Source organism: Plutella xylostella, chromosome 15, assembly GCF_932276165.1.
Source record: "Plutella xylostella chromosome 15, ilPluXylo3.1, whole genome shotgun sequence".
NCBI lineage: Eukaryota > Metazoa > Arthropoda > Insecta > Lepidoptera > Plutellidae > Plutella > Plutella xylostella.
Genome location: NC_063995.1, coordinates 9,076,069 through 9,100,997, shown reverse-complemented (window position 1 = coordinate 9,100,997; position 24,929 = coordinate 9,076,069). Strand labels below are relative to the sequence as shown.

The following is a 24,929-nucleotide window of genomic DNA, read 5'->3' as shown; positions in this document are numbered from 1 at the left end:
AACTGAAAGTATTATTTTCAGGATGGCGTTCACTGTACTTGGGTAATAAGTGGCCTTACCACTATAAAACAGTAAAAATATTTGACCTTATTGATTTTCGATACACTGAAAGCTTTCAACTTTAGGAATTAAGTAGGTTTTTGATACATGATCAATGTATCATACACATAATTATTATATACCATACATATACATAGTAGGTATTATGATAATTTTACATATAGTACCTACTACTGCCTGATGATTTTCAATTAAGATGCAGTAGGGATGGTAGGTGTCACACTATTGTGATCCTGAATTTCAGTAAATATATGTGGTGTGTGTACTTAATATCAGAGGTGCTATATAAACAACCCGTATGTTAGCAGACGAGTACATCAAACGAGTAGATAGCCACGTCCTTTACTCTGCCCGATTGGTGTGGAAGTCATTACAATGACGATGACGCGTCGACTTGTGATCAAAGGCTGCGATTGGCCACGCTCGTGACACTACCAACTATAAATACCCAAGCGGACTGTGTTTTCATTTCTCATTCTGACACTCAAAAGAAGTTTGTATCCACTTTTATAACAAGTTACTAGAGTTACACGTTTGATGCATTTAGGGACTTTATAAATAGAGAAAGAAATATGGTGTTGACTAGGAACAAATCTTGAGTGGACTGTAGAAACTGTAGATGTAGGGGACTTCAGAAAATACATTTATTATAAGGAGTCTGACAAGAAAATGTTAGATAATTATTTGTATGATGAATTAATTCCCCATAGAAGATAAAAGATGAAATTCAAATTAGAACAATCCTAATCCTAACTAATATTATAAATGCGAAAGTAAGTGTGTCTGTCTGTTACTCTTTCACGCCAAAACTACTGAACGGATTTGAATAAATATTTGGTATACATACGGTCTAGACCCTGGGAAAGAACATAGGGTACCTACTTTTTATCCCGGAATTCCCACGGGAAAACTTTTTAAGGCGAAGCGAAGCGCGCGGGAACAGCTAGTACCTACCTTATAATTCCAACACAAAGTTATTATTGTCAATAGGTTTGAAGGCTGGAATTGATCTGTAGTTTACTCTTCACGCTTATTCTAGACTTACATTGTGTGGAGGCTGACTGAGGGCGATACCTGACACCTCATTGTCACTCCATTCAGAGATCATGCACGGAGTAGCTACAGTTTGATGTTATTACCTAATCTATTCTACCGTTCGTCCGTGCTAGATGAAATGCATTATGTTAGTAACTTTGTCATATGGCTGTCATCTGCTAGGTGTCAACTTATTACAACCATGTGTCGTTTATGTATCGGTTTATCGGGTGTCTGTAGGTCGGCCTATTCTCTAATGTACCTGAATAGAGTATTGTTTGATATCTAGATAGGTACAGCACTTATTTTGATCGTATCCCTGTTTAAAACGCCACTTCTAAACATATTTGAGAATATTGGTAGGTAGGTAGTTGTAATTTATACATACAAAACTATCCTGTTGATTAAAACCTAATTAATTTATTCTTCCTTCTATGTATTCAAAACATTTATATATAATAAGTAAAGTTTGACTAACTAGATGTTCCAAGCCAACCTAGTTACAAAATAAATTAGGCTCTAATTATCTGTATCAATAACAAAAGCGCAACTTCCTTGTTAAGGGAACAGTCACTGTTAAATTACTTAGCACATTTTTGTTGAAGTTAGCATCCGTGACATAATTTAATAAAGGTGTAACTTTACTCAAGCGAAGTGTTATAGTAGTATTAGGTCATTGGCGACATCGACATAACTACCGGGACACCGTTTAGCCGTGTTTTGCCGAAAATAAAAGATAGATCATGATAAAGGTAGATCACAAATTATTTGAATCACTGTTTTATTTAAATAAATTAGGCATTAGTCCTGAAAAATTTGAATGCGCGCCACATAAGTTTATTTTTTATTTGCACGATTTTGACAGTATATACATACCCACAAATAATATTTTTATAATATTTTAAATTATAAGTATTTATTGAAAGTAAAATAAAATAAATAGTTTAATTAAAATACCAACATAGTGTATTGACACAACTAAGTATTTATTGGCATCAGATGGACGTGTGTTTATTTATAATCTTATCTGTTGTGAAATGCGTTACTATTTTAATCTATTTGGTACGATTGCATTCTTCTTAAGATTTTAGCGCCGATATTTCACATATAAATTTACCGATTAGAAACTTTATCTACCTAATACCTAGTGTTGATTGTTTTGTACACGGGTGCTCAGCTACATTGTCTACCTAGTTACGATAAATATCTCTTCTTTTAATACCATGGATTGTTTTACGGTTGCAGACACATTTAAAGTAGGAGATCTACGAGTATGAAGAGCATAATCAATAATCAATGCAGGTTCAATATGGTTGGTAGGGTACTTAATTAACATAATAATCTATTTTTAAATAACTATTTAGTTACTTAGCTTACAAGTTACTTAACAGTGTATAGTTGCCTACACAGAAACCAGACCCCCTCTCAGTAGCAATGTCACTCTAAGAGGGGTCAGATTTCCGTGCGGGCCACTTTACCTAACCTATCACTAGCGACTGATTCGCTTGAACTCCCAGATTCCCGAAGTCTAAAAATGACATAAATACAGAGAGCGGACTAGGGGCTGGAGGGCCTGGATGGTTACTCTATATTGAAGAAAAACGAACGAACGAGAGGCACGTTTAATACAACGAGATAGAATCGGGCTCGGGCAGCAGCATCCCGAAACTTCTTTTTTAGGCATATAGAGTGAACCCCCTGTTCTGACTGCAAGGGATAGTAATCATGAAGTGCATACGGTATTAATGGACTATTATGTGCTACCTACTACCTACTTACGCTGACAGAGCTGTAAGCTCAAGTTCTATTCGCGCCTCCATCCACCATAATAGGATTGGACGGTAGCTTCGGACTGTGTAATGTGTGTGTGACACAGAGTCAGGCTGTTATTGTCAGCCCACTTCTCGGCAGCTATCCATGTCATGCCATGCCATCGTTGAATATCATAGAATATAAAGGCATGTTGCATATAAAGGCATGGAAATAAGCCTGCGTAGCCCAGGTTGCACCTGATATATTAAGTACTTATGTAAAATACAATATATCGGGCCTACCTACATTACCTACTCGGGGGAGTCGGACGACTTTTATACCTAAGTAGTTTTTTTCAAATCCTTCATTTTTATAGAAAGCTTGGTAAAAGAGTACCTAAGTAGTTGGTGAACATGAGCTCCCAGGAAATAAACATAGGTCTCAGAATACGTTGTTCATAAACATCGTATTACGGACTTATACAATACATATACAGAAGTACAATAATGTTAAAATATTATAGTCATTTTACAGGATGCCAATTTGTATACAAGCGTAGCTACCTATATAAGTATATACCAAACATCAAAATATAATTAACGGATGTTTAATCAATGTTTATGAATATTTGCACATATTGCCTGTTACACAAAATAAGAATGCTTCACGCATAAGTTAATAAAGTAACAAAATAGACTTTTTAACTTACTTTTCAGTATTTTTTTCAAGCTAGTGTTATAATTTTGCAGAATAGCAATATAAAACTATAATACATGATAGTTATTATGTTAACTTGAGCAAACTTACAGTTTAATAAATAACTTATCTTGTTACTTTATTATTTTCCATAACTCATAACATTATAGTTTTGATAAAATCCATATAGGTACAATGTATAATAATTAATGAAATGGTTTTCTAAAATGTGCCTCAAGTTAAGTTTAAATAAAATAAATAAAAATTACTACAGAAATACACTAATAATTTTTTTATTATTTCCGGTTTCAGTGTGTAGGCAACAAATGTTGACTGACCTCTTTGTAAGCTCATTCGTTTCAGAAAGTTTTTTTAACTTAAATTAAGTATTAATTAATTTTGATTACGATACTATTGTACCTAAGTTAATAACTAAAAAAAGAATAAGTAGATAATTTTAATTACTGTGAAGTTTTTTTGTAAATTAATAAAAGAAAACTTACCAAAAATTAAATAAGATTTCACGAAAACTAAACTATTTGTTGGTAAACAAATGCACTTGGATCGCAAGTAAAAAAAATGAGATCGTCTCTGCGTCCACCCGCCTGGGCCGCGTGATTTAGTTTGAATTGAATAAAATAAGTATTTGAACAAGCCGCCGCGCGATTGTAGTGGCGGTGGCGGGAAATAAAGCGGATACAGCGCCGCTAGCGACATCTGCAAAAGTGAAAACTAAAACAACGCCATCTAGTGGTGAGTAGAAGTACTTATTAATCTTTTGCTAGACGCCGCGACGAGTGGACGGCGCGCTTCGAAACTAAAAGGTAATGGGGATTCATGTGTAGTAGGTCTATGGGGGATTCCAATACTTAAAGCCACGGAGCCTTGGTTTGTCAAGACTTCAGAGGCAGTGGATGTTATATGGATAGTAGGGGTGTGAGAGTCTTCTACAAATGAGCTATCGATGAATAAAACAAGAAAATAGTTTATTAACTCTTATATTGGTAAGTATATTTACCTTTGCTTTTTACAATAAAATATACTTACATGAACTTATTCTTACATTTAAAGATCTTCATGAACATGATGAGTGTGCAATAAAATATTGTAGTCCATTTACCTATTCATAAAAGATTTCATAAAATTAAATCCATTGTGGAAAAAGTTGTAATTCCTAAAGTACGACTATACTTAATTAAAACAAAAAGAAACTTAGCAACAACTTTTAAGCTACACAATATATAAATCCAAGATATTTGGTTGGAAAATACATTACAAATGACAACAGCGGATGTGTACAAATCAAAAGTAACTAAATGTAGTCGGGAAGTTTATAAAATTCATGTCCCAACGGAAATAATACTAGGCACTAGTCTACACTTCGTCGTCGACGTCGCAGCGAGTCGGGACCGCCTTCTCTTTGGCCGGGGAGGGCTTCGCCTTGTCTGAAAGAAGAAAATTATAGTTATAAATGCAAATTAAAAAAAAAGTAATCCTTAGAAGATCGTAAGATTAATGAGCAATACGGGCTGAATTTCACCAGTTATATTTTTGTACGAACTTTGAATTAGTTCCTAATAGTAGCAGCGTCAAAGAATGCTATTTCACTCTATTTATACGGAAGCAAATGATGTGTTTTGCCGTGTATATCCGCCTAGCACCTCCAATAATCCGTCAACTATGTGTCAACGTCAACTAGCCGTGTTCGTGTACTCACCGGGGTCTGCGACCATCGTTTTGAACGCGGCCGTGTCCGTGGCCGGAAGCTTGATCCCCTGCTTCAACACCATTGTTCCATCCTGCAACACAAATAACAGTGTGTTTATAAATCTAATAAGAGTACTATACAGGGTGTTTAAAAGAGGGAGAGAGGACTTTCCCAAAAAGCGGGAAATCTGAAAAAAGTTATTTTTTTGTTCTATGTCTTTTGGAATGTTGTGATTATTGCTATTGCAAAAAATATGCCTGAATTTGTCTTAGGACATCAATAGACGACTCCGACGTTGAGTGTTACACATTACATTATCTGGCATAGTTTACCTTCATTTCAACGAGTCCCTTCTTGGCCATGGCTTCCACTTCGGCCTTCGTCATCACAATCTTCTGAACCTTCACAACTTTCTTGCCGATCTGCATTTCGCAAAGCTCGCCTGGACCCATCGCTGTGGATTGGTTATTTATAGTTATTTAGTTATATTTATAACCGAATTCCTAAGTATAAAAGATTGTAAGGTAGCAAAGGTAATCTACGGCTCAATTTGTATTTTCAAACAAACAGTGGTGTGTGAGAATTCTTGTTAGATAGGTACATATAAGGGTAGAATAATTTAGGAACTCACATCGAGCATTCATTGGCAGAGGCATCGGTCTCACACCCGGCGGCAACTGTTTGATGGCAACCTATGAATAAACAAAAATACAAATAACTAATCCACACAACAGAAACACACTTTGTAACAGAATATGTACCAAAAAATCATACCTTTTTCAACGTAGTCCCTTTCGGTGAAACCATGACATTTGGACTCTGGGCCGGTGCCGCAACGCTCTTAACCGGGGTCTGGAAGAACAACATAGGAATGATTCTATAACATTAACACTCAAGGCTTTGTACCTTTACTCTTATATTAAGGAGCAATAATAATAATATGTAATAATGTTCTATATTTGCGATTGTTTCGCTTAGGGTGCACGAAAGGAGGCCAAGGAAAGCCAAAATTGTGTTTTACATACGCCCGGCGCACCCTAAGCAGTCCACCACTAAAGTTATTATGACTGGCTAATCCTCTTGTGTCTTGTGTTTGTCACCGACACGCAATTTAGATTATTTATCTCATGGACCTGCCGACAAATCCAGTTAAAATATGTACCATGTTTACCTCCTCTTTCTTGTTGTCAGCGGGCTCCTTGTCCGCAACCTCCATCTTCTCATCCGCCTGCTTCTCGTCCTTGCTCGGCGTGCGCGACTGGCTCTTGTCGATCTTCACCGGAGTGGCTTCCTCGTCCTCCTCCTCGTTAGCCTTCTTCACTTTGGGCGGCCTGGATGAATACGGACAGTTGCATTAGAAGGGCTGATGATAATGATGTGTGAAGCGCATTGGAAGACCTCAAAACAATGAATCAAAGTAAAAATCCTTTGACCACTTGACTGAGTGCAACCTTTGAATGGATGATCCGATTTTAATGAAAGAGCTATCAATATAAATACGCTAACATATTGGTCAATTGCCTATAATATGGGCTTTATATACCCGAAATAATTATTTATGCGTGATGGTGAAGACTGGTAGAATGGATACTTGGATGGAGAGAACGCCGTGGTCAGACTGTTCCGGGGTAGTGGAGGTTAATATAACATATAGCTAAAAAACATAGCAAGTGATTTGCTCGCAACGAATAGCATTCGCTTTATGAACGCGCAAATGCTGCTATAATTATAACGCGACGCGCCCTCGCGATCTTAGCTCGCAAAATTGGACAGCGTCTGCCCGCGGCCGTTGCCACGACGCTACTGCTAGAAATAGCGGAGCGGCTCCGCTATTTCTCGCAGCCGCGAGACGTGGCGCGCGATAACCGCGCAGGCGATATTCACTTGCTTTGTAGCGTCTCGCTCTCTCAACGGTGCAACGTCGCGCGACTCGCGTGTGAGAGAGCGAGACGCTGCGAAGCTATAAGCTTCACTACGCAATAGCGCTCCGCTATCTGCTGAAATTAGCTCCGCAGTCGCGATTTGGCAACGGCCACGGGTGGCCGCTATGCTAATTGTGCCTCGCGCAACGTTAGGAATTACGATCGCGTTGTTTGTTTTGTTGCATTTGCGTGCTGTAAATAAATATTTGTAAATATACATAATAATAAATAGTTTAAATAGTAACGTATTAAAATAGGTATAGTGTTTATTTAGGTTTAGTGTAAAATTTAAAATAAATAGTGTTTGTGTAAGTGTAAATAGGTACTTTCTAACGGACAATTTGGTTCTGAGGACAATTTCGTATTTTAAATGTTTTGTGATTGTGTGTGATTGAACTTTGACTGGACAATTTACCTATCTTTACTTTACGTGTGTTTTAGTAAGTGGATGAAACATTGAAAGGATATTACTTTGTGGTTTTAAAGTGTTTTGTTTTGTTTTAATTAAAGAACGTTTGACAATCCTAACTAATATTATAAATGTGAAAGTAACTGTGTCTGTCTGTCTGTCTGTCTGTCTGTCTGTCTGTTACTCTTTCACGCCAAAACTACTGAACGGATTTGAATGAAATTTGGTATACATACGGTCTAGACCCTGGGAAAGAACATAGGCTACTTTTTATCCCGGAATTCCCACGGGAAAACTTTATAAGGCGAAGCGAAGCGCGCGGGAACAGCTAGTAATTCATAAAAATGAAAAGAAACAGTGATGTGCCATTATGGAAACAGTGATGTGCCATTATAGACAGTTCTAAGCCTGTAAAGTATGAAGGAAAGTTCATTGGTTTTTTCATCAATTTTTTTTTTCATCAATTTTTTTTTTGCTCTTCAATATCGTTATAATGTAGCGGATTAAATAACCTGCTATAAATGTGTAACATAGCGTCTGTAGCGTGTTATCAAAATGTAGCCGTTTTTCCCACCACTATTCCGGGGTTCCTTCGATGACGTCTATGTTCAGCAGAGGAAGATTAGGGCCTGATGACGTATAACGAACTGATGGTATGTAATACTTACACCTTGACATCCTTGCGCGGGCGGCCCCGCTTGCGCGTGCCGGCGGGCGAGGCGGCGGGCGGCGACGCGGGCTTCGCGGCGGCCGGCCGGCCCACGGGGCGGCGACCGCGCCCGCGACTCTGTTATAGGACGCATCGATTATTATTAAAGATTAGAAAACTTAGATTAGAAGGCTTTGAGGTGGGAAATGGACCAAGCTTAGGATTCGAGAGAGCCAGATATTAACACCTCCACAAAGAATAGAATAGAATTGGCAAAAGTGAAAAAGAAGCTCGAAAAAAATCCATACATAATTTTAGGATGAAATGGAAGTTCTATACCGGTTAAGAATGCACGCAAAAATTGTAAGTAGAAGTGCACTGTTGAATGATGAACATTACACGAAGTTCTCACCTCAGTAGATTTGTCAATTTCCTTGTACTCTTCATCGTTGTCATCAGTATCGTCTGAGGATGTCTCCCTGAAAAAAAAACGCATTTAAGCTTTTAGCATTGCAGAGACATTGTGACGAGGAAAGTAAACGAAAACCAAGCCACAGATAATATTTAAAGTATGATTGAAGTATTAGAAGTCTCACTTGTCTCGTATCATCTTGGCGTAGTCTTTGACTTTAGCGCCGCGGCTGGAACGCCGCACGTTCTCCTCCGCGGCCGCCTCGCCATTCTTCACTGCCTGCCATGCAAAACAACAGCTTTTGTTAAAATATTTGGAATCACATGACTGATATTTTTATAAAAATGTTTAGTTTTATCAACCATCAGTTTACACTTACAGTATCCATGTCCATGATGTCCATCGTTATTTATTTCCAATATAAACAGACCATTACGGACAATCTTCTCATACTGGACATCGGTTGCATAACTCAAAAACTTTCCTGGATTCCTATTGGCTTACCTTGGGTGTCTCTTTCTCCTTATCCTCCTTAGCTTTCTCTTCCTTGGCCGCGTTGTTGGTGGCCTTGGCTTCCTTCTCGCTCACTTTGTTGTCAGGCACTTTGTTCTCTTTGGTGACGACTCGCGCCGGCTGTTTCTTCTCTACGGCGGGAGTTTTGGCCGCAGCCACGGCCTTCTTCTCTTCTGCGGCCCTGGGAGTGAAAAGAATGTAAGCTATCGGCTACAGTGCTCAGTAAAGTATTTTTGCCGATATAGAATACGGACACAGATAAAGAGATAATAATTATGGAAATGGCGGCCGTATCATAAGTGGGAACAGGAAGTATTGAAAGACATAGTGCAAGACAGCATCAGTCACAAGATAAGATATTTTAAATTACGCTTTAGTGTTGTCGTTAGGACTTTCAGGGTCCAAGATTATTCATTTCGATTCATTTTTCATCTTACCACGGAACACTCCAATTTCAATATAATGTGTAAGCGTAATAAGCGTGAGTGTGAGTTTACCTCGGCTTGGGCGTGGACGTGTGCAGCTGCGGGCGCTTGCTGCGCAGGATCTCGACGCTCTTCGCGGGAGTCTTCGAGTCACTCGTATCTTTGCTTGGGTTAGTCTGGGAACAAACCGTTAATTATTTTTTCAAATAGTAAAAAGCATTCCCCGATTGTTGTTTACTTCATAGCGAAGATAAAACATTTAGGTAGGAGGTTGCAGAGATTTTAAACAAATAAATCATCAGATTTTACACTGTAAAGCTTTACGCCGAGCTTCGCGTACAAAAACTAGTTATGTAAGTATAGATAAACATACCCTCTTCAGCTCCTGCAGTTCCTTCTCGAGCAACCGCAGCGACTTGTCGTTGCCGCCGGTCGAGGCGCCCCCCGGGGTCGACACCTTCTGCACCGTCACCTCGGCCCTGGCCACCTTCGGGCTGGAACCTAAGATAAGTAAGTAAATTACGAATTAGTTTGGCTTTTCACATTAGCCATTCTTGCCCTATCAAATTTATATTTATCAAAAATAAACTACGAATCGGCGGGATGCGAGTTACCCACACACGTGACATTAATTACGCTCTTTCTCATGGAACTCCTGCGAGTGGTAGGGAGACGATTTTTGGTAGTTTGGTGTTGAAGCCGGCAAATAAATTATAACTTATCTTATTAAAAAAAAAAAACGAATGAGTTAGTAAATAAAGCTTACTGTTGCTAGAAGCCTCAGCGGCTTTCTGGGCCACCTTCCGCTTGATCTCCTCGGCCTTGCGGAGGATGCTCGCCGTCGGCTGAAACAATAACAATAACATTAAATTATTTCATGCTGTGGAAGTGGGTCGTCAGAAAAAGGGTCTTTCAGCCGGAAGATGTTAGCTCAGATAAGCAGACTAATCTATACATCTGCTCATATATCCATACTAAATTATTTGTACACTTTTAAGTAGTAAGTTCCACACCACCTGTGTAACACCTGTAGAAGATTCGTAGTAAGCTACATACCGCAGCATCTTCCTTCTTCTCAGCGGGTTTCACAGCTGCCTTCTGCACGGGCGAAGCGGCGACGACCGCGGCCGGCGCCGGGGCTGGCTTCTGAACTACTGCCGGCACCTTGGCGGGTTGCACGGGCTTTGTCACTACAGCTTCCACGGTCGCCAGCTCAGTGTATGTTGCTTCTGATTCGCTCTCTGTATGTAAAGGTAAGATTAGGTGAGTATAAATAGCGGGGATGAGATAACAATATGAAAATTACGATATCTGTGGTGTAATGACGGTAGTGAGAGAAGGTAATCGACAAACGAATAGGGTGAGATGGAATGAGACCTGGCGCCATCTTCATAATATTGTTCCACATAGGTTTCGTTATCTGATGTTTATTCATAAGTTTAGATTATGTTTTTAATTTACCTTCAGAGTTTGTCATGTCAGCAGTTTTTTTCGAATCCTCAGACATCTGAAACAATAATGTATGGTTTGAAATTTTGTAGAACGTTATTAAGGGCCCGTACAGGGTGACGTGCCGCGCCAATTTTGGGTTTTCAATGCTCTTCACACAGCACACGCAGTCACACGCACACATGTAAGTTTGCACAGTGGGTCAATAAACTTTTACTCGCCAACTTTATTGACAATTATGTTCAAGTACATTTTGGGTGATTTTAGGGTAAGTAAGTATAATTCTTAGTTACACTGGTAGGCACCAGAAAAGAGTAGAAATTAATAGGGGTGCCACTTTACTCTATACTCGGAACCCGATTAGCTTTCTCAAACAAATGTGGTATTTACTTGTAGAAAGGTAACTACAAGTATTAAAGTGTAGATAATAAGTTTCGGGCATCCTCCAGCCAACTGAACCCCGACGACAAAGCAAAGTAAATACATAGTGTCGCAAAAGGGCTATACTAAACCAAAAGGGGATGACTCAAGGGGTCATTCTGAACAACTTTTCTTCTACGAGATTTGCAAATTCGCGAAAAAAAATATTCGTTTTCCATGGTAAAAAGTCACATGTCCAACAAAGTTTCTATGAAAAAGGTTTTTTTTTGTTAATTTCCAAAACTCGTAGAGCAAAAGTTCAGAATGACCCCCTGTCTTACTCCTTTTTACCCGACTGCCGAAGGAGGAGGGTAATGTTTTTTGATTGTATGTATGTATGTTTGTTTGTTCCCTCCTGTAGCCTAAACGGCTTGATAGATTTTGATGTATGAGGTATTGTTAGAAGCGTATTGATGGCGCGATGGTTATAGGCTATGTGACGTTCCATTAAAATGTACATAGCGCCCTCTAGAGGACATAACGTGATGATCGAAAAAATAATAATTCAACTTTGCCGCGTAAGGTATCAAATGAAAGGACTTGATTTTCACATTACAAAAATATGCATATTGAAGGTATTTAAATAACAACACCAAAATTATTGAAATAAAAAATGATCATGAACTACTGACGTAAAATTTCATAAAATAAAAACAACTAAAAAGTTACAAATAAAAAAATACAATTATAAACAAACGAAAAACCCGACTGTACGCTAAAAACATGAAAACAAGTCCCAATGTTAATGGAAAGTATCGCAAGCGGGGACCAACTTGACCGCCACTCAAGGCCGTTTTCTAAGTAACATTCAGCTAAATGGTGAACCCTCTGCTGGTCCCCGCCTACGATACTTTCCATTAACATTGGGACTTGTTTTCATCTTTTTAGCGTGCAGTCGGGTTTTTTCTTTGTTTATAATTTGTTTAGTACTATGTACCGCTTTTTCAATACCTGTAAGTACAGGTAGCAGGTAGTGGTTTTGGTAGCAGCATAATATTTTTACTTAATTTTAGGGTTTCGAACGTCAAAAGAAAAAAGCAACCGTTATAGGATCTCTTTGTTGTCCGTCTGTCTGACTGACTGTCTGTCACCGCCCTTTTTCTAAGAAACGGGTAAAGATATCAAGCTGATATTTCGCATAGATGGGGAGTACCCTAAAAAAAATATTATGGTACTCCCTGTCCCACACAAGTAAATTGGGGCTTATATTTTTTCCAGTTATTTTGATGTGTATCCTTTTTTTTCTTTGTTGTTTTGTATAAGTATGTGTTTCTTTTCTTTAAATCTGTATTTTTTTTGTTGTTGCTGTCTATGTGTCCAATAAATGTATCTTTATCTGCAAATCACGCCATCTATCGTTTGTTTTTTTGTGGCTACTGTCTATAGAAGAAATTCCGTCATTGACAATTTTACGTTACGAATTTATTTTTATTTATTTTATTTTTATTTTTACATTTTCGTGGAGAACCAACAGCATTTTGTTAATAAATAATTATTACTTATGAACACATAACAACTTGATGCCATTAACAGAATGAACTTAGTAAACCCAGTAAACCTAACACATCCAGAGGAAAAATAAAATCTCTTTCTCTCTCTCTGAAAAACATACTTAATAGCCTAAACTCGATGCTTTTAGCTATTAACATCTTTGAAATAAAATTGAGCCACCACCGTGTTATGCCCTCATCAGATCCTCACGAGACCATACCTCAACCAGCACCAAGAGACTGTATTTTTGATCCCTAACCTAATGTTCGTGCGTATTGTCATCACTTAGATCCATTCGCTATATTCCTGCTCCTCATCAGACCTTTACGAGACTTTAATGTCACGAGAATATTGCACACTATCTAATTTAATTTAATGTATTGAATATACTGGAAGAATTATGCTTCCTCAATTTCAAATCAAATTATGTTGGTGTCATAAAGGTTGAAAAAGTGCAATGACAACCAATGTGCAGTGATTTTGTATCTGTACACGATAAGATCGCGAGCTGTCAGTGCTGCCTAAACCGACGTGACCCTTCTTTGGAGGCCAGCGGCCAACTGAGTCAAACGTCACTAGTGTTTATGATTTTATAACACAGAAAGCCGCCATAGATATTTGTATGAGGATTTGAGGGAAAAAAATTGCTCAAGTTTGGGATTAATTTACACAAAATAAGTGTGTGTTTATTAAAAAACAAGGTATTTAGCGCCTAGTCCAAGCCTTTAACTTTATAATATGATAAAAATCATATGAAATTTCTTAATAATTACGACACAGTTGTTACAATACGGGAGTGTGATTTTCTGGTTATTCGTCATATTCTGAATTTTATTTACAGTTATCCATAATCATTTACTTGAATTCGAATCATTCAGCACCTAGCTAGACTCTTCGGCTACCTGTGTGATTTTTTTCAAGGTTGTAGAGCATCGTTTACTACATAATTCTATGACAATGCCAACCCTCGATTCCCCCTTGCAGACCCTTAATGTTTGATGTAAAACATAAACTCAGTAGGTAATACTCACAACAAATTCACTATGCTTCTTTATTTCTACGATCATTTCACCACCTACTTCTTTAACTGAAACAAAATAATGTTAGAATGTATTATTTCGTCTTTTTTGTCAAATGTTAATACAAAAGTATTGAAAATACACTTTCGATTCAAAAATCTTCCTTACCATTTATGTTATCATCTTCAAACTCGTCTTCCTCCTCTATGGATTCCTCATTCGTACCTTCCTGCAAATTTTACTTGATCAGTTGAGCTGCATTTAAATTAAAAAAATTAAAAAACCGACTTCAAAAAACCACTAAAATGTAAGAAATAATTTAAGGTTTACACAAATTCTACTCGTATGTGACAGTACAAATTATACCTAAGCAGGAACTGTTCTCTTTTGATGTTGGTGCGGTGACAAAGTAATCTGAAGAAATATGGCACCAACTTCAAAAAAGAACAGTTCCTGCTTAGGTATATTTGTACTGTCACATACGAGTAGAATAGAATTTGTGTAAACCTTAAATTATTTCTTACATTTTAGTGGTTTTTTGAAGTCGGTTTTTTAATTTTTTTAATTATTATTTTATTTTATAGTTTTTAGTTTATTTGCAATATTTTTCAATCAAAAGTAAGGTGCAAATGATACCAAAAAGTCCTACTAATCAATACGAATCATTCAAGCCTAAACACGAAGTAGTTGCTATATACCGTTGAGGAGTTCCCCTGACTGCCTTCCGTTTCCATCATCAGATCAGCTCAAGGTCACCATCATATTTTTTTGTTATAAGAACTATATTTACATTCTTAATTTCATTAGAATCGGTTAATATGTGCCCAAAATGGAAATTCATACCCTGTTTTTACCCCTTTACCCACCCTTGGGGGTGAGATAAAATTCTGAAAAAAAAATGGGACCACCTGGGAGCTCAACCCAATACAACAAAAAAATAATTTTCAAAATCGGTCCATAAACGGCGGAGTAATCGGTGAACATACATAAAAAAAAAATAAAAAAAAAAAAAAAAAAAAAAAAGATCCCGACGAATTGAGAACCTCCTCCTTTTTTTGAAGTCGGTTAAAAACACAGCATATACGATTTTGTTGCTTTTGATATCCCAAATACTATTTGAAAATATGTTAAATAAATTATTATGTAAACAATACATTTATTGCTGCGTACCTGCTCATTGGATTCATCGTCGTGTTTGGATTGGATGTGCGCGTCCAGCTTGTCCTTGGAAGTGAACACGAGCTCGCAGTAGTCACACATGAACTCGGCTCCTGCACAAAAATATAACAATGACCACATTTAATTTTGCATGTAGACGAAAAATGGCGGCCATCTGCGCGCAACATTTATGAACAATTTATTATACAAATTCGGTATTATCGAAAGGGAAAAATTTTTGCTTGTCGATAGAAACTTTGCTCTTCACATGACGTTTTACTATATGGGAACAAGTCGCAAAAATAAATTTGTGCCTGATGAACCCCTCAGTAACACTTTTTCAACACTATATTACCTGAAGACCTTAGGGGTTAAGGCAGCTATGTCTCTCACGATATTGTCCCAGTCATTAACTCAAGTCCTACAACTCACCGTCAACATGCGTCTTGATATGCGCGGACACCTGTTCCACCACCTCGAACGTCTCGTGGCACAGCGGGCACGTGAGGTTCTCCGTGGCGTGCTTGGCCGAGTGGTAGATGAGCTCGTCCTGCGTGGCGAAGGTCGCGTCGCACTGGTCGCAGCCGTAGCCATGGTCGAGCCCGAACGGGCTGCGAGCCGACGTCGAGTTGCTCTTGTGCCGCGAGCGCATGTGTCTGCGTGGATGGAAAGTGGTTTTTTGAAGTGTTTATGTATGCGGGCGAGTGATAAAAGAGAAACGATAGGCCGCGCTTGTTTTTGGGGAACGCAAAGTAACACATATTGCTTGACAAGCACATCTATTGACCCATGTTACGTACTATAAAGAAATGCAATTTAAAATGGCCCTGTAAGGCCATAGACTGTCACCAACTTCATCATAATCATCATCAGCCAACAATGATGCACTACTGGTTTTTTTTTTCTTAATGATTATCTGCTATCAGCTTGTTAAGCCTTTATCAGATGTGATGACTTCATGGTGATGGGGAAGAGTTGTCTACAGTACCACTTTATGTTGAACAAGTTAGGACGCTTCAAGCGTACAACATATTTTTCTGTATTCAAAAGTTCTATTGCACTACTGGAAATAGATATCTATCCCTATTTCTACTTGTTTTTATTAAAATAACTACAGAATACATATTAACTTATTAGGATTCATGGCAATGCGAATGTATGAGGTACCTCGTGAAATGGTGAGACTTGGTGAAGCTCTTGTTGCAGAACTGGCACGGGAACGGCCGGTCCGAGGCCTGGCCCCGCATCTGCCTTGACATCTTTGAATCTGAAATCAATTTTAGATTGGCATCGTATTTAAATTAAATAAAATAATATGTGGTTACTAGTGATGTAACGAATATTCGCATTCGCATTCGCATTCGCGAATATTCGCACTTTTTTGGATATTCGCATTCGCATTCGCAAAATTTTGTGCGAATGTTTTGCGAATATCAGTAGGTACTTTTTAGAAAAAAAAAACTATTTGAAAATAATGGTAGGTTAACAAAGTCAAAATCCATTCGTCTATAACTTTTTTTATTACAAGTTACCCTCTTAATTACTAGTCTTACTTTATCATATTTATTTACTTTGGAAAATGAAACTATAGATTTAGTTAATAGTTTCATAAGACCTAAACATAAATAACCTCTTTAAACAATCAAGAAGCGTATTTTGAGAATATAGTGTCAGAGCAAGAGAACCATAGATTTAAATAAGGTACGTGCGCCAAAGATGGCACTATTCCTAAGATGGCCAATTTAAAAATTTCAATCTTTTAGACGCCCGGATAAGTTGTAATTTCGCTCTAATGTTTGGTTAGTGCCATAGAAAAAATAGCCTACGATTTACATCCTCATGTTTACAAACTTATTAGTATTTCTTTAAAATAAAAAACTATTTTCGTTTTTTTATTCAGACTTTCGTAGGTTCAATGGCATTCTGAAGAAGGTGAGCGTTGTTTGTATTCTTTGTTGATTTTTATTTTATTTAATTAGTTCTTGTCGCCTTGTTCCTATGAAGGCCCACCACACGCGTTGCCAAGATGGCCCGGGCCTTACAGGACTATACAATATCATAGTTTCTTTGGAACATGAAAATGAAAAAAAAATGAAAAATTTCTTTATTATACAATTGTTACAAATTTTATGATGCACTGCTTCTACATTAGGTTGCCCTGTGTCGTAGAAGACAGGCTCCTCATTAATGTGACAACTATTAAGTATAACAAAGAGAAGAAAAAAAAACTTAATATGAACTTAAGTTAGTTTACAACTATTCATGCATGTGTAGTGAGTAGTGAGTGAGAAGTGTGTATGTGTGTGTGTGTGTGTGTGTGTGTGTGTGTGTGTGTGTGTTTGTGTGTGTGTGTGTGTGTGTGAGAGAGAGAATGTATGTGTGTGTATATGTGTGTTTGTGTGTGTGTGTATATATGGGCGAAGGTTGAATGTGGCGTCTATAAATAAGAAAAAATAAATAAATGAAATACTTAGTATACAATATGTAACTTAAACTTGGATATAAAATAAGTCCTCAGTTGATTCGTAATCAAATTGACTCAGCCAGTTTATAATGAACTTTTTGAAATTGAAGTTCTTGAAATTGACAAGTTGATTGTCCTCAAGCAAGACCATATTATATAGTTTAGGGGCAATGTAATTAAAATGTCGTTGGCCTATGGCTGATTTTACAGAAGGAATATAAAATCTAGGCACTCTTCTAAGCATAAGTGGTTCGCTAGGGACAACTTTGGAGTGGAATCTTCGCAGGACCTGATAAATAAACAATTTACGTATAGGAAGGACATTCGCGTCTTTGTACAAACAGTCTGTAGAGTATCGGTAAGGTAGACCAAGAGCAACTTTAAGAATAGCTCTTTGAGCTCTTTCGACTTCCAACAAATAAGTTTTAGCTGCACAGCCCCAAGTACAAATACAGTATGTTAGAATACTTTGGCATAGCGCTTTGTAGGTTGAGATTAACAGCTTTTGGTCAGCAGCTAGCCTTAGATTTCTAAAAACATGTATGAGCTTCCGAGCCCTGCCTGATAGGCTTGATATATGCGATGACCAGTTCAGCTTGTCATCTAAAATTACACCTAGATATTTTACGGTGGGAACTCGCGCAAGAACGGTACAGCTACAGTCCCTGACACAGTTCCTGTTGCACGGAAATGTATGAATTTTGATTTCGAAAGATATATCAGGCTCGTTGGCTTTAGTTTTGCTGAAACAAAGATATTTAGTTTTGAGTGCATTAATAGTAAGAAGATTATCCTCCAGCCATGTCGTTACCCTACACAAGCCCTTCTCTGTTAGAACACGTACCTCTGGCCAAGTTTTACCATGAAACAGTACGACTGTATCATCAGCAAACATGACCAGGTCTGCACCAGGTATGGAGAGATTGCATAGACTGTTAATATACAGAAGGAATAAGGATGGACCAAGTGTGCTGCCTTGTGGGACACCATAAGTGCATTTGGCACTTTCGCTAAGATAAGAACCAAGTCGCACACACTGTTGTCGGTTAGTTAAATAGTCTTCAAACCAGGAAAGTACCGTACCTCTGATGCCTAGATTTTCGAGACGTCTCAGAAGAATCGGGATCGAGACCGTGTCGAAGGCTTTCTGGAGGTCCAAAAAGACTCCGACACAGCTCTCTCCTTGGTCCACGTAATCAGTGATCATTGAAGTTAGTTTTAGTACTGCGTCCTCGGTAGATATTCCTGATCTGAATCCGTATTGGTTAATGCTGATCAAACCAGAATTTTTTGCATAATTAATTAACCTTCTGTTCACTAGCTTTTCTAGTATTTTAGAAAGGATTGGAAGAAGTGCTATTGGTCTGTAGTTGGTTGGTTTGTCACGTTCTCCTGACTTAAAAATTGGGCAAACAACGGCAGACTTGAACAGTGTTGGGAAGACCCCAGTAGAAAAACTCAGGTTGCATAAAAAGGCGATTGGTTCTAATAGAGTATCGCAATTAAGTTTTAAAATCTTTGCCGAAATTTTATCCCCTCCGGCTGCACTATTAGAGTCAAGTTGCACAATAATTCTTTCAATTTCATAGGTATCTGTAGGAGCTAAATACATACAATTTAGTGGGGTAAAATTATCTGTTGCTCCTGTCACTAATGCTGACTCACTGGTCTTCATAACTCGCATTGTAAGCCCAGCTAGTTCGCTACCTATGGATGTGAAGTACGTGTTTACTTCATTAAGAGATTCCACAGGAAGATCCTTTATTTTAAGTAGTTCTAATGGAGGTTCTTTTGATTTAGTAAGGTTGCAAAGTTCTTTAATTACCTTCCAAGTTTCTTTGTTATTACCAGCAGTTTTTTTTTAGTTCGTTGGCATAGTATTCCTTTTTTGAATGCTTAATTATTTTATTACATATTTGTCTATAATTTGAATATTCTTGTAGTAGATTAATATCATTAGGTTGTTTTTTAGTTTTTTTAAATAATTTGTCTCTTATTCGAATCGATTTCATCATTCCTATAGTTATCCAGGGTTTAAGGGGTTTTAATTTCTTAGAAATTGTAACCACAGTGGTGTTTTTGGAAATAATTGTTTGAATACTTTGTGATACATTTGCAGTTGCTTCGTTAACGTCTTTACAAGAATACAAAAAGTCCCAGTCTATCTTTTTTAGCTCAGAGCGTATACATTCGTAGTCTATAAATGATTTAGTAAAAGGTTGTGTAGGTTTTTTATTTATCGGTTTATTTATATGAATTAATATTGGTGAGTGATCAGTGAATGCGTCGAAGACAAAAGTATGACAATCATACTTACATTTAACCATGAAATGGTCAAGGCATGCATTCTGTCTAGTCGCTTTATCTATACCCTGCCTTAGCCCGTGGAAAGCCATCATATTAAGGTAATCATTTGTTTTAGTGGTTGCATTTCCTGGCAGTGTATCGATGTTGACGTCACCCGTAAAAATTATATTACCTGTTTGTAATGTCTGTAGAAAGGAATTTAGGGAATTAATGTAGTTGGTGGGGTTTTTAAAGGTCGATGGGCGATAGGTACAAATAATGGTAAGGTCATCGGGTAAGTCGAGCCGTAGACAATTACCTTCTTTAATGTTTATTTCGGTGCTTATTACTGAAATGCTAGACTTGACATAAGCAACTACGCCATCGTTTTGGTTATAGGTTTTTTTTGTAGAAAAGTTGTCGTAGCCATTTATAGTCGGTATAATAGTATCTGAATCCGTCCAGCTTTCTGATAAGACAATTATATCAATTTGCAGTTCAAGTTTTGTTAAGAAAATAAGAAAGCGGTCAAGATTACAATTGATACTTCTTATGTTCACTGAGAGAACGGTTAACGAGTTTTTAGTTAGTTTAAGAGTAGATTTCAGTATGGATGGATTAGGGACATAAGAGCAACTGATCTGGTCTATCTGCTCAATGTCAGTTGAGTGTAAATTAATAATAGGATTGAATTATGTAATGAAGATAAAAATTTGTCAAACTAATTGATTTGATTTGTGCATTTTTTTCTGGATAATAATAATATAGTTGACCCAAGGATACGATAATAGGCATGTAGTATAAAATAACTGTGGTACTGTTAGTAGTCGCCCGGATTTCTTGAATGAATGTGTGTATATTGATGTGCAGTATAGTAATATGTGTGAGTAGGGATAGGAAATTAAAGTGGTTTGTGCGTGATAGTGTGTATGTGAGTGTGAAATGTGTTACAATTACAATTAAATAGTTCTTGTATATGAGTGTTTGATGTTCACATTTGTATAAACGATTATTGGATACATTGTTTAAAGAATAATAATTACTTAACAGTGATGCAGACAAACTTAATGGAATTAAAATGAAATTGATACATGCAAACCAGATAGAGTAAGATAGTCACTGTTTGATTTTTAAAAGGTCTGACTCGTCAATAATACGCAGTGCGGGAGCACCATCTTGCTTGCGGAGGTAGACAGTGCCATGCGAGATCCAGCAATATTTATAGTTCAGGGCTTTGGACGTTTCCCTGGCCATTGCGTAGATTTTCTTATTTTTGAAGGTGAGGCTCTCCGATACGTATATTGCTCTTTTTGGACCTTCAATATGTAGGTGCATTGTGTTAAGCTTGTCATCCTTATGGTTTTTGTTAAATATTTTAACGGCGGACAACACTTCTTCCTTTTTTAGGACAGTCGCAAACTCGGCAATGATCGGCTTGTTGCTGGGGTTAGAGGTGGAAATCCGATGTATATTTTTGACTTCACTATTCTCGATGCTGACTTTAAGGACATCCCCAGTCTTTTTCAGCACGTGCAATAAATCCGACTTGGTTTCTCCATTTTTTTGCGGGACATTTATTAGTTCTATCGAGCCAGAACGAGAAGCGCGGTCCTGGAACTCAATTTTACTCTCGAGGAGCGCTATCTTTTTCTTGTCTGATTTTTGCTCTTCTTCCATGTCATTGAACCTAATAAGAAGTTCATCGTATTTTTGAGACATAAATTCTATGGAGCTTTGAACCTCACTCATGACATCACACATGAAAGAGACAATGAGTGATTTCGGCTATATTTTTATTATTATGTTATATTCAAACACAGAAACTAAACATTAAGCGTAGTTACAGTCTCTTAAGTATCTTCTTTCCAATTTAAGTAATTATAAAATTAATAAAAATTCAAACATATTTTTTTATAAACCTAATAAAGCCAATATTTAAGCATTGTTTTTATTTTTGTGAATTAGTAAAAAAAATGTTTTTACTTTAAAAAATTGTTAGAATAACAGAAGAACATTTTTATTATTTTAATATCATTACAGACTTTTGTAATGAAGTTAGATTTAGTTTTGCTAAGCCTAAGATAGACCACCGTACGTACGTCGTACGTCCAAAAAACGATAGTAATTGACTAATTAACAAAGAAGTTCATATTTTTGTTTATTTATTTATTTAACTCTTTATTGCACAAATATTACAAGTTTAAGTTTTAGGTAAAACATGGTTATTGTTTGGATGGCATTTATAAATTACTCGATTAATATCGGGCCATGATAAGTGCCTATGTTCCTAAGAAGGCCCATATTAAAGGTGTTCGAAAATGATTGTTTCCGTAAAGAAGCTTGATTTAATCTGATGATTTATTTGTTGATTAATATTCAAAAATAAATGCAGAATATAGTAGGTAATCATGTTTATATTCTTAAATTGTTTCTCATTTTAATATTTTTTCTCATTTTTTATTTATTTAATTTTTGCAAAAAATGGGCATTAAAATCAGCACGTACCTTACGTTCAAATGTTTCGTGTTTAAGTCACCCTCAGAAACCGCACACAGTCGCAATGAGTCGAGATAAATAAAGGGTAACTACTTTAAAAAAAAACTGCAACTGGTATTGGCTAATCTGATTCGGAATGCGCCTAGAACGGAACGTACCTCGTTCAGTACGAGACTGCCATCAAACCATACAAATGACGCCAAATTTGAACACAAACTGAATATTCGCATTCGCATTCGCATTCGCGAATGTCGATATCAGATATTCACATTCGCATTCGCGAATGTCCAAAAACACACATTCGTTACATCACTAGTGGTTACATCATGGTGGACTAGGCCTAAACCCTTCCTTCATTGAAAGGAGACCTGTGCCCCAGCAGTGGGGACGTGATGGGTCGTGATGATTGATGATGAGCAGATTGCTTAGCAAGTTATAATTAGCGAATGTATGTAACAAATGGCTAACCTTCCCGAGCCTTTGTCTTGGGATCATCTTTAGAAACATGCAGCTTGTTCCCGCTCTTGACCACCTTGATGCAGGTTGGGTCCTCGTCATCTCCTTCTCCAATCTAAAAGTCAGTGAAATTATATTTAAAAAATTTACTATATGTATTATTCAATTTATATACTTACCACTTGAAAAGCTACAAAAGTATGAATAAAAATATTGTTTAAGTAAATAACTTAATAATTTGAAATTTTAATAAAACCGTCTACCACATGACTCATCCTAAATATTGTAAATTCCGTATCATCTTTTTCAATATACATATATTGATGTTTTCCTACAAGGTGCTTTCTTATTCATTTGCTGCTTGGACAGTGGCAAGGCTGTCCATGGGTTAGTAGCACTTCTAGACAAAATGTTATGTTATCTGTGTGTTGGTATTTAAATGTTAGTTTTTATTAACCTTAATGTTGTACACATTGCCTTCCTCTTCAGATTCTTCATCATTGGAAACAATCTGGGAAGTATCTACTTCAGCTTTTCCTTTTTTAGTCCGTTTGGGAGATACAAGCAACTGTAAATATTTAAAAACACCATTTGAATCAATTAGAATGCAATGCAGTTAATATAATGGCTTGGCATAAACTACAAATAATAAACATATTCAGTAGATGTAATAAATATAGTGAAGGCTTACTTTGGTCAGCTTAGATGGCCACGGAATGGGATCAAGGGGCTCGTCATTTTGGATATACTGAAGAATGGCCTCATCAGCCTGCCGACAGATCTGCTTGTATTTGTAGCACAGATCCATGAAGAAGCGGCAGCGGTCACAAATGTATGACAACATGCGGTCTGAAGGAAATACCTGTAAGAATGAATAAATGCTCTTCACTTGTATTTTAGACTTGATAAGGATACAATATTTACTACAATATTTTCAACTAAATACCAAACCAAAATGTTGTTCTGAGTGTTGCTTATAATTATGGTTGATATTTATGTGGAATAGGTACTTGGACGGTAGTGAAATACCTACCCAACTAATAAATTAGAATATTATCATGTTAGAACAAAAATCTCCCTGCAAACATTGCTATCAACACGCCCTCTGGTGGAAACTGCTCACAATTATATTTTTACAAAAAAATAGTATTTTAGAGTGATTTAAATATTGATATGGAATGTAATTAAAATATTTTGATGTGATGCGGCTACGTTAAAGCCGGGATAGCTATTGGCAGCGTAAATTATTGCTTTTAACAAAATTTTGATATCATCGAATTAGGCGCCATTGCGCCAGACTGGCTACGTTTTCCATTACCTATCGAAAGTTCTATGAAAAAGGTTTGTAAATGCATAAAATATACTTACTTCGACGCCGACGCATGCCATAATTTGTAAATGAAGAGATATTGTATTTTTGGGAGCCCTTATCCTGTCGTACAAACTGCTAACCGTTTCGTCCTGAGTCAAACAAAACCGGCAGGCTCTCATCATAGGAATGCTATTTCTACGCGACTCCATTTTGTAGCTATGTTGGAGTTTTCACAATAACACAAAACACTAAAAACACTGTTTTAATTAATAATTTTCTTCGAACATAACCTCAAGAGAAATACACAACACCATCACCAAGCAAGCAACAAAACTAGCGCCACAAACGCCATTACGGCGAATAGCAAAACAATGAAATGACGCATAACACTAGCGCCAGGTAGTGGTTGCGTTTGTATTGTGAACTAATAGTTCCGCTACTTGACGCATGGAGCGTGGAGATCTTTTAGGGCCCCCATTCACGGGCGCGCCAATCCGCGGATTTGTTGCTGGCGGACGCGAGCGCCACGAGAGTAGTACTAATATGTTCCTTGTGCAAGAGTCATAAAGTTCACAATCGACTGGACTCCAACTCGGGGCTCGTGTAGTGTGTGTGCGATGACGGATTTATCCACGCATGGTACGGCTCGGGGCTCAGCTCGCGGTGCGTGAAGTGAATGGGGTGCTTTAGAATGAGGTGATTGGATATTGTATGGTCGGAAAAATATTCACCAAAAAATTCATGATTATGATGAGAGGAATACGCATATTGCGTTAAGCATATTTTTTATGTGGTTT

General features: G+C 37.3%; 2 protein-coding genes across 2 annotated transcripts in view; both read right to left on the bottom strand.

Annotated features, from left to right (window-relative positions):
- LOC105388556 (aquaporin AQPAe.a) overlaps positions 1–4,115 on the bottom strand; it is a 32,738-nt gene extending 28,623 nt beyond the window's left edge. The window contains exon 1 of the mRNA XM_038108049.2: positions 4,047–4,115. The gene's annotated coding sequence lies outside the window, so the exon portion shown is untranslated. The remainder of the gene's footprint in view (positions 1–4,046) is intronic.
- Positions 4,116–4,525: 410 nt separating this feature from the next.
- LOC105388582 (nucleolar protein dao-5) lies at positions 4,526–24,583 on the bottom strand. Its single transcript, XM_048625701.1, has 24 exons — positions 24,189–24,583; positions 23,512–23,682; positions 23,278–23,388; positions 22,833–22,935; positions 16,286–16,385; positions 15,551–15,774; positions 15,131–15,231; positions 14,129–14,189; positions 13,973–14,028; positions 11,043–11,088; positions 10,638–10,822; positions 10,348–10,426; positions 9,955–10,082; positions 9,654–9,757; positions 9,148–9,337; positions 8,828–8,922; positions 8,644–8,710; positions 8,251–8,369; positions 6,423–6,582; positions 6,026–6,103; positions 5,883–5,943; positions 5,584–5,705; positions 5,261–5,342; positions 4,526–4,988 (listed from the first exon to the last, which is right to left on the bottom strand). The coding sequence occupies exons 1-24, from the start codon at positions 24,339–24,341 to the stop codon at positions 4,918–4,920; spliced, it is 2,667 nt and encodes an 888-aa protein (XP_048481658.1). The 5' UTR covers positions 24,342–24,583; the 3' UTR covers positions 4,526–4,917.
- Between the last annotated feature and the right edge of the window lie 346 nt (positions 24,584–24,929).

Excerpts from the sequence above, each read along its gene's own strand:
- LOC105388582 (XM_048625701.1), bottom strand. The coding sequence starts at position 24,341 with ATGGAGTCGCGTAGAAATAGCATTCCTATGATGAGAGCCTGCCGGTTT. Across the intron at positions 23,389-23,511 it reads GGCCATCTAAGCTGACCAAA|TTGCTTGTATCTCCCAAACG; the intron begins GTAAGCCTTCAC and ends AAATATTTACAG. Across the intron at positions 5,944-6,025 it reads AAGGGACTACGTTGAAAAAG|GTTGCCATCAAACAGTTGCC; the intron begins GTATGATTTTTT and ends GTTTATTCATAG.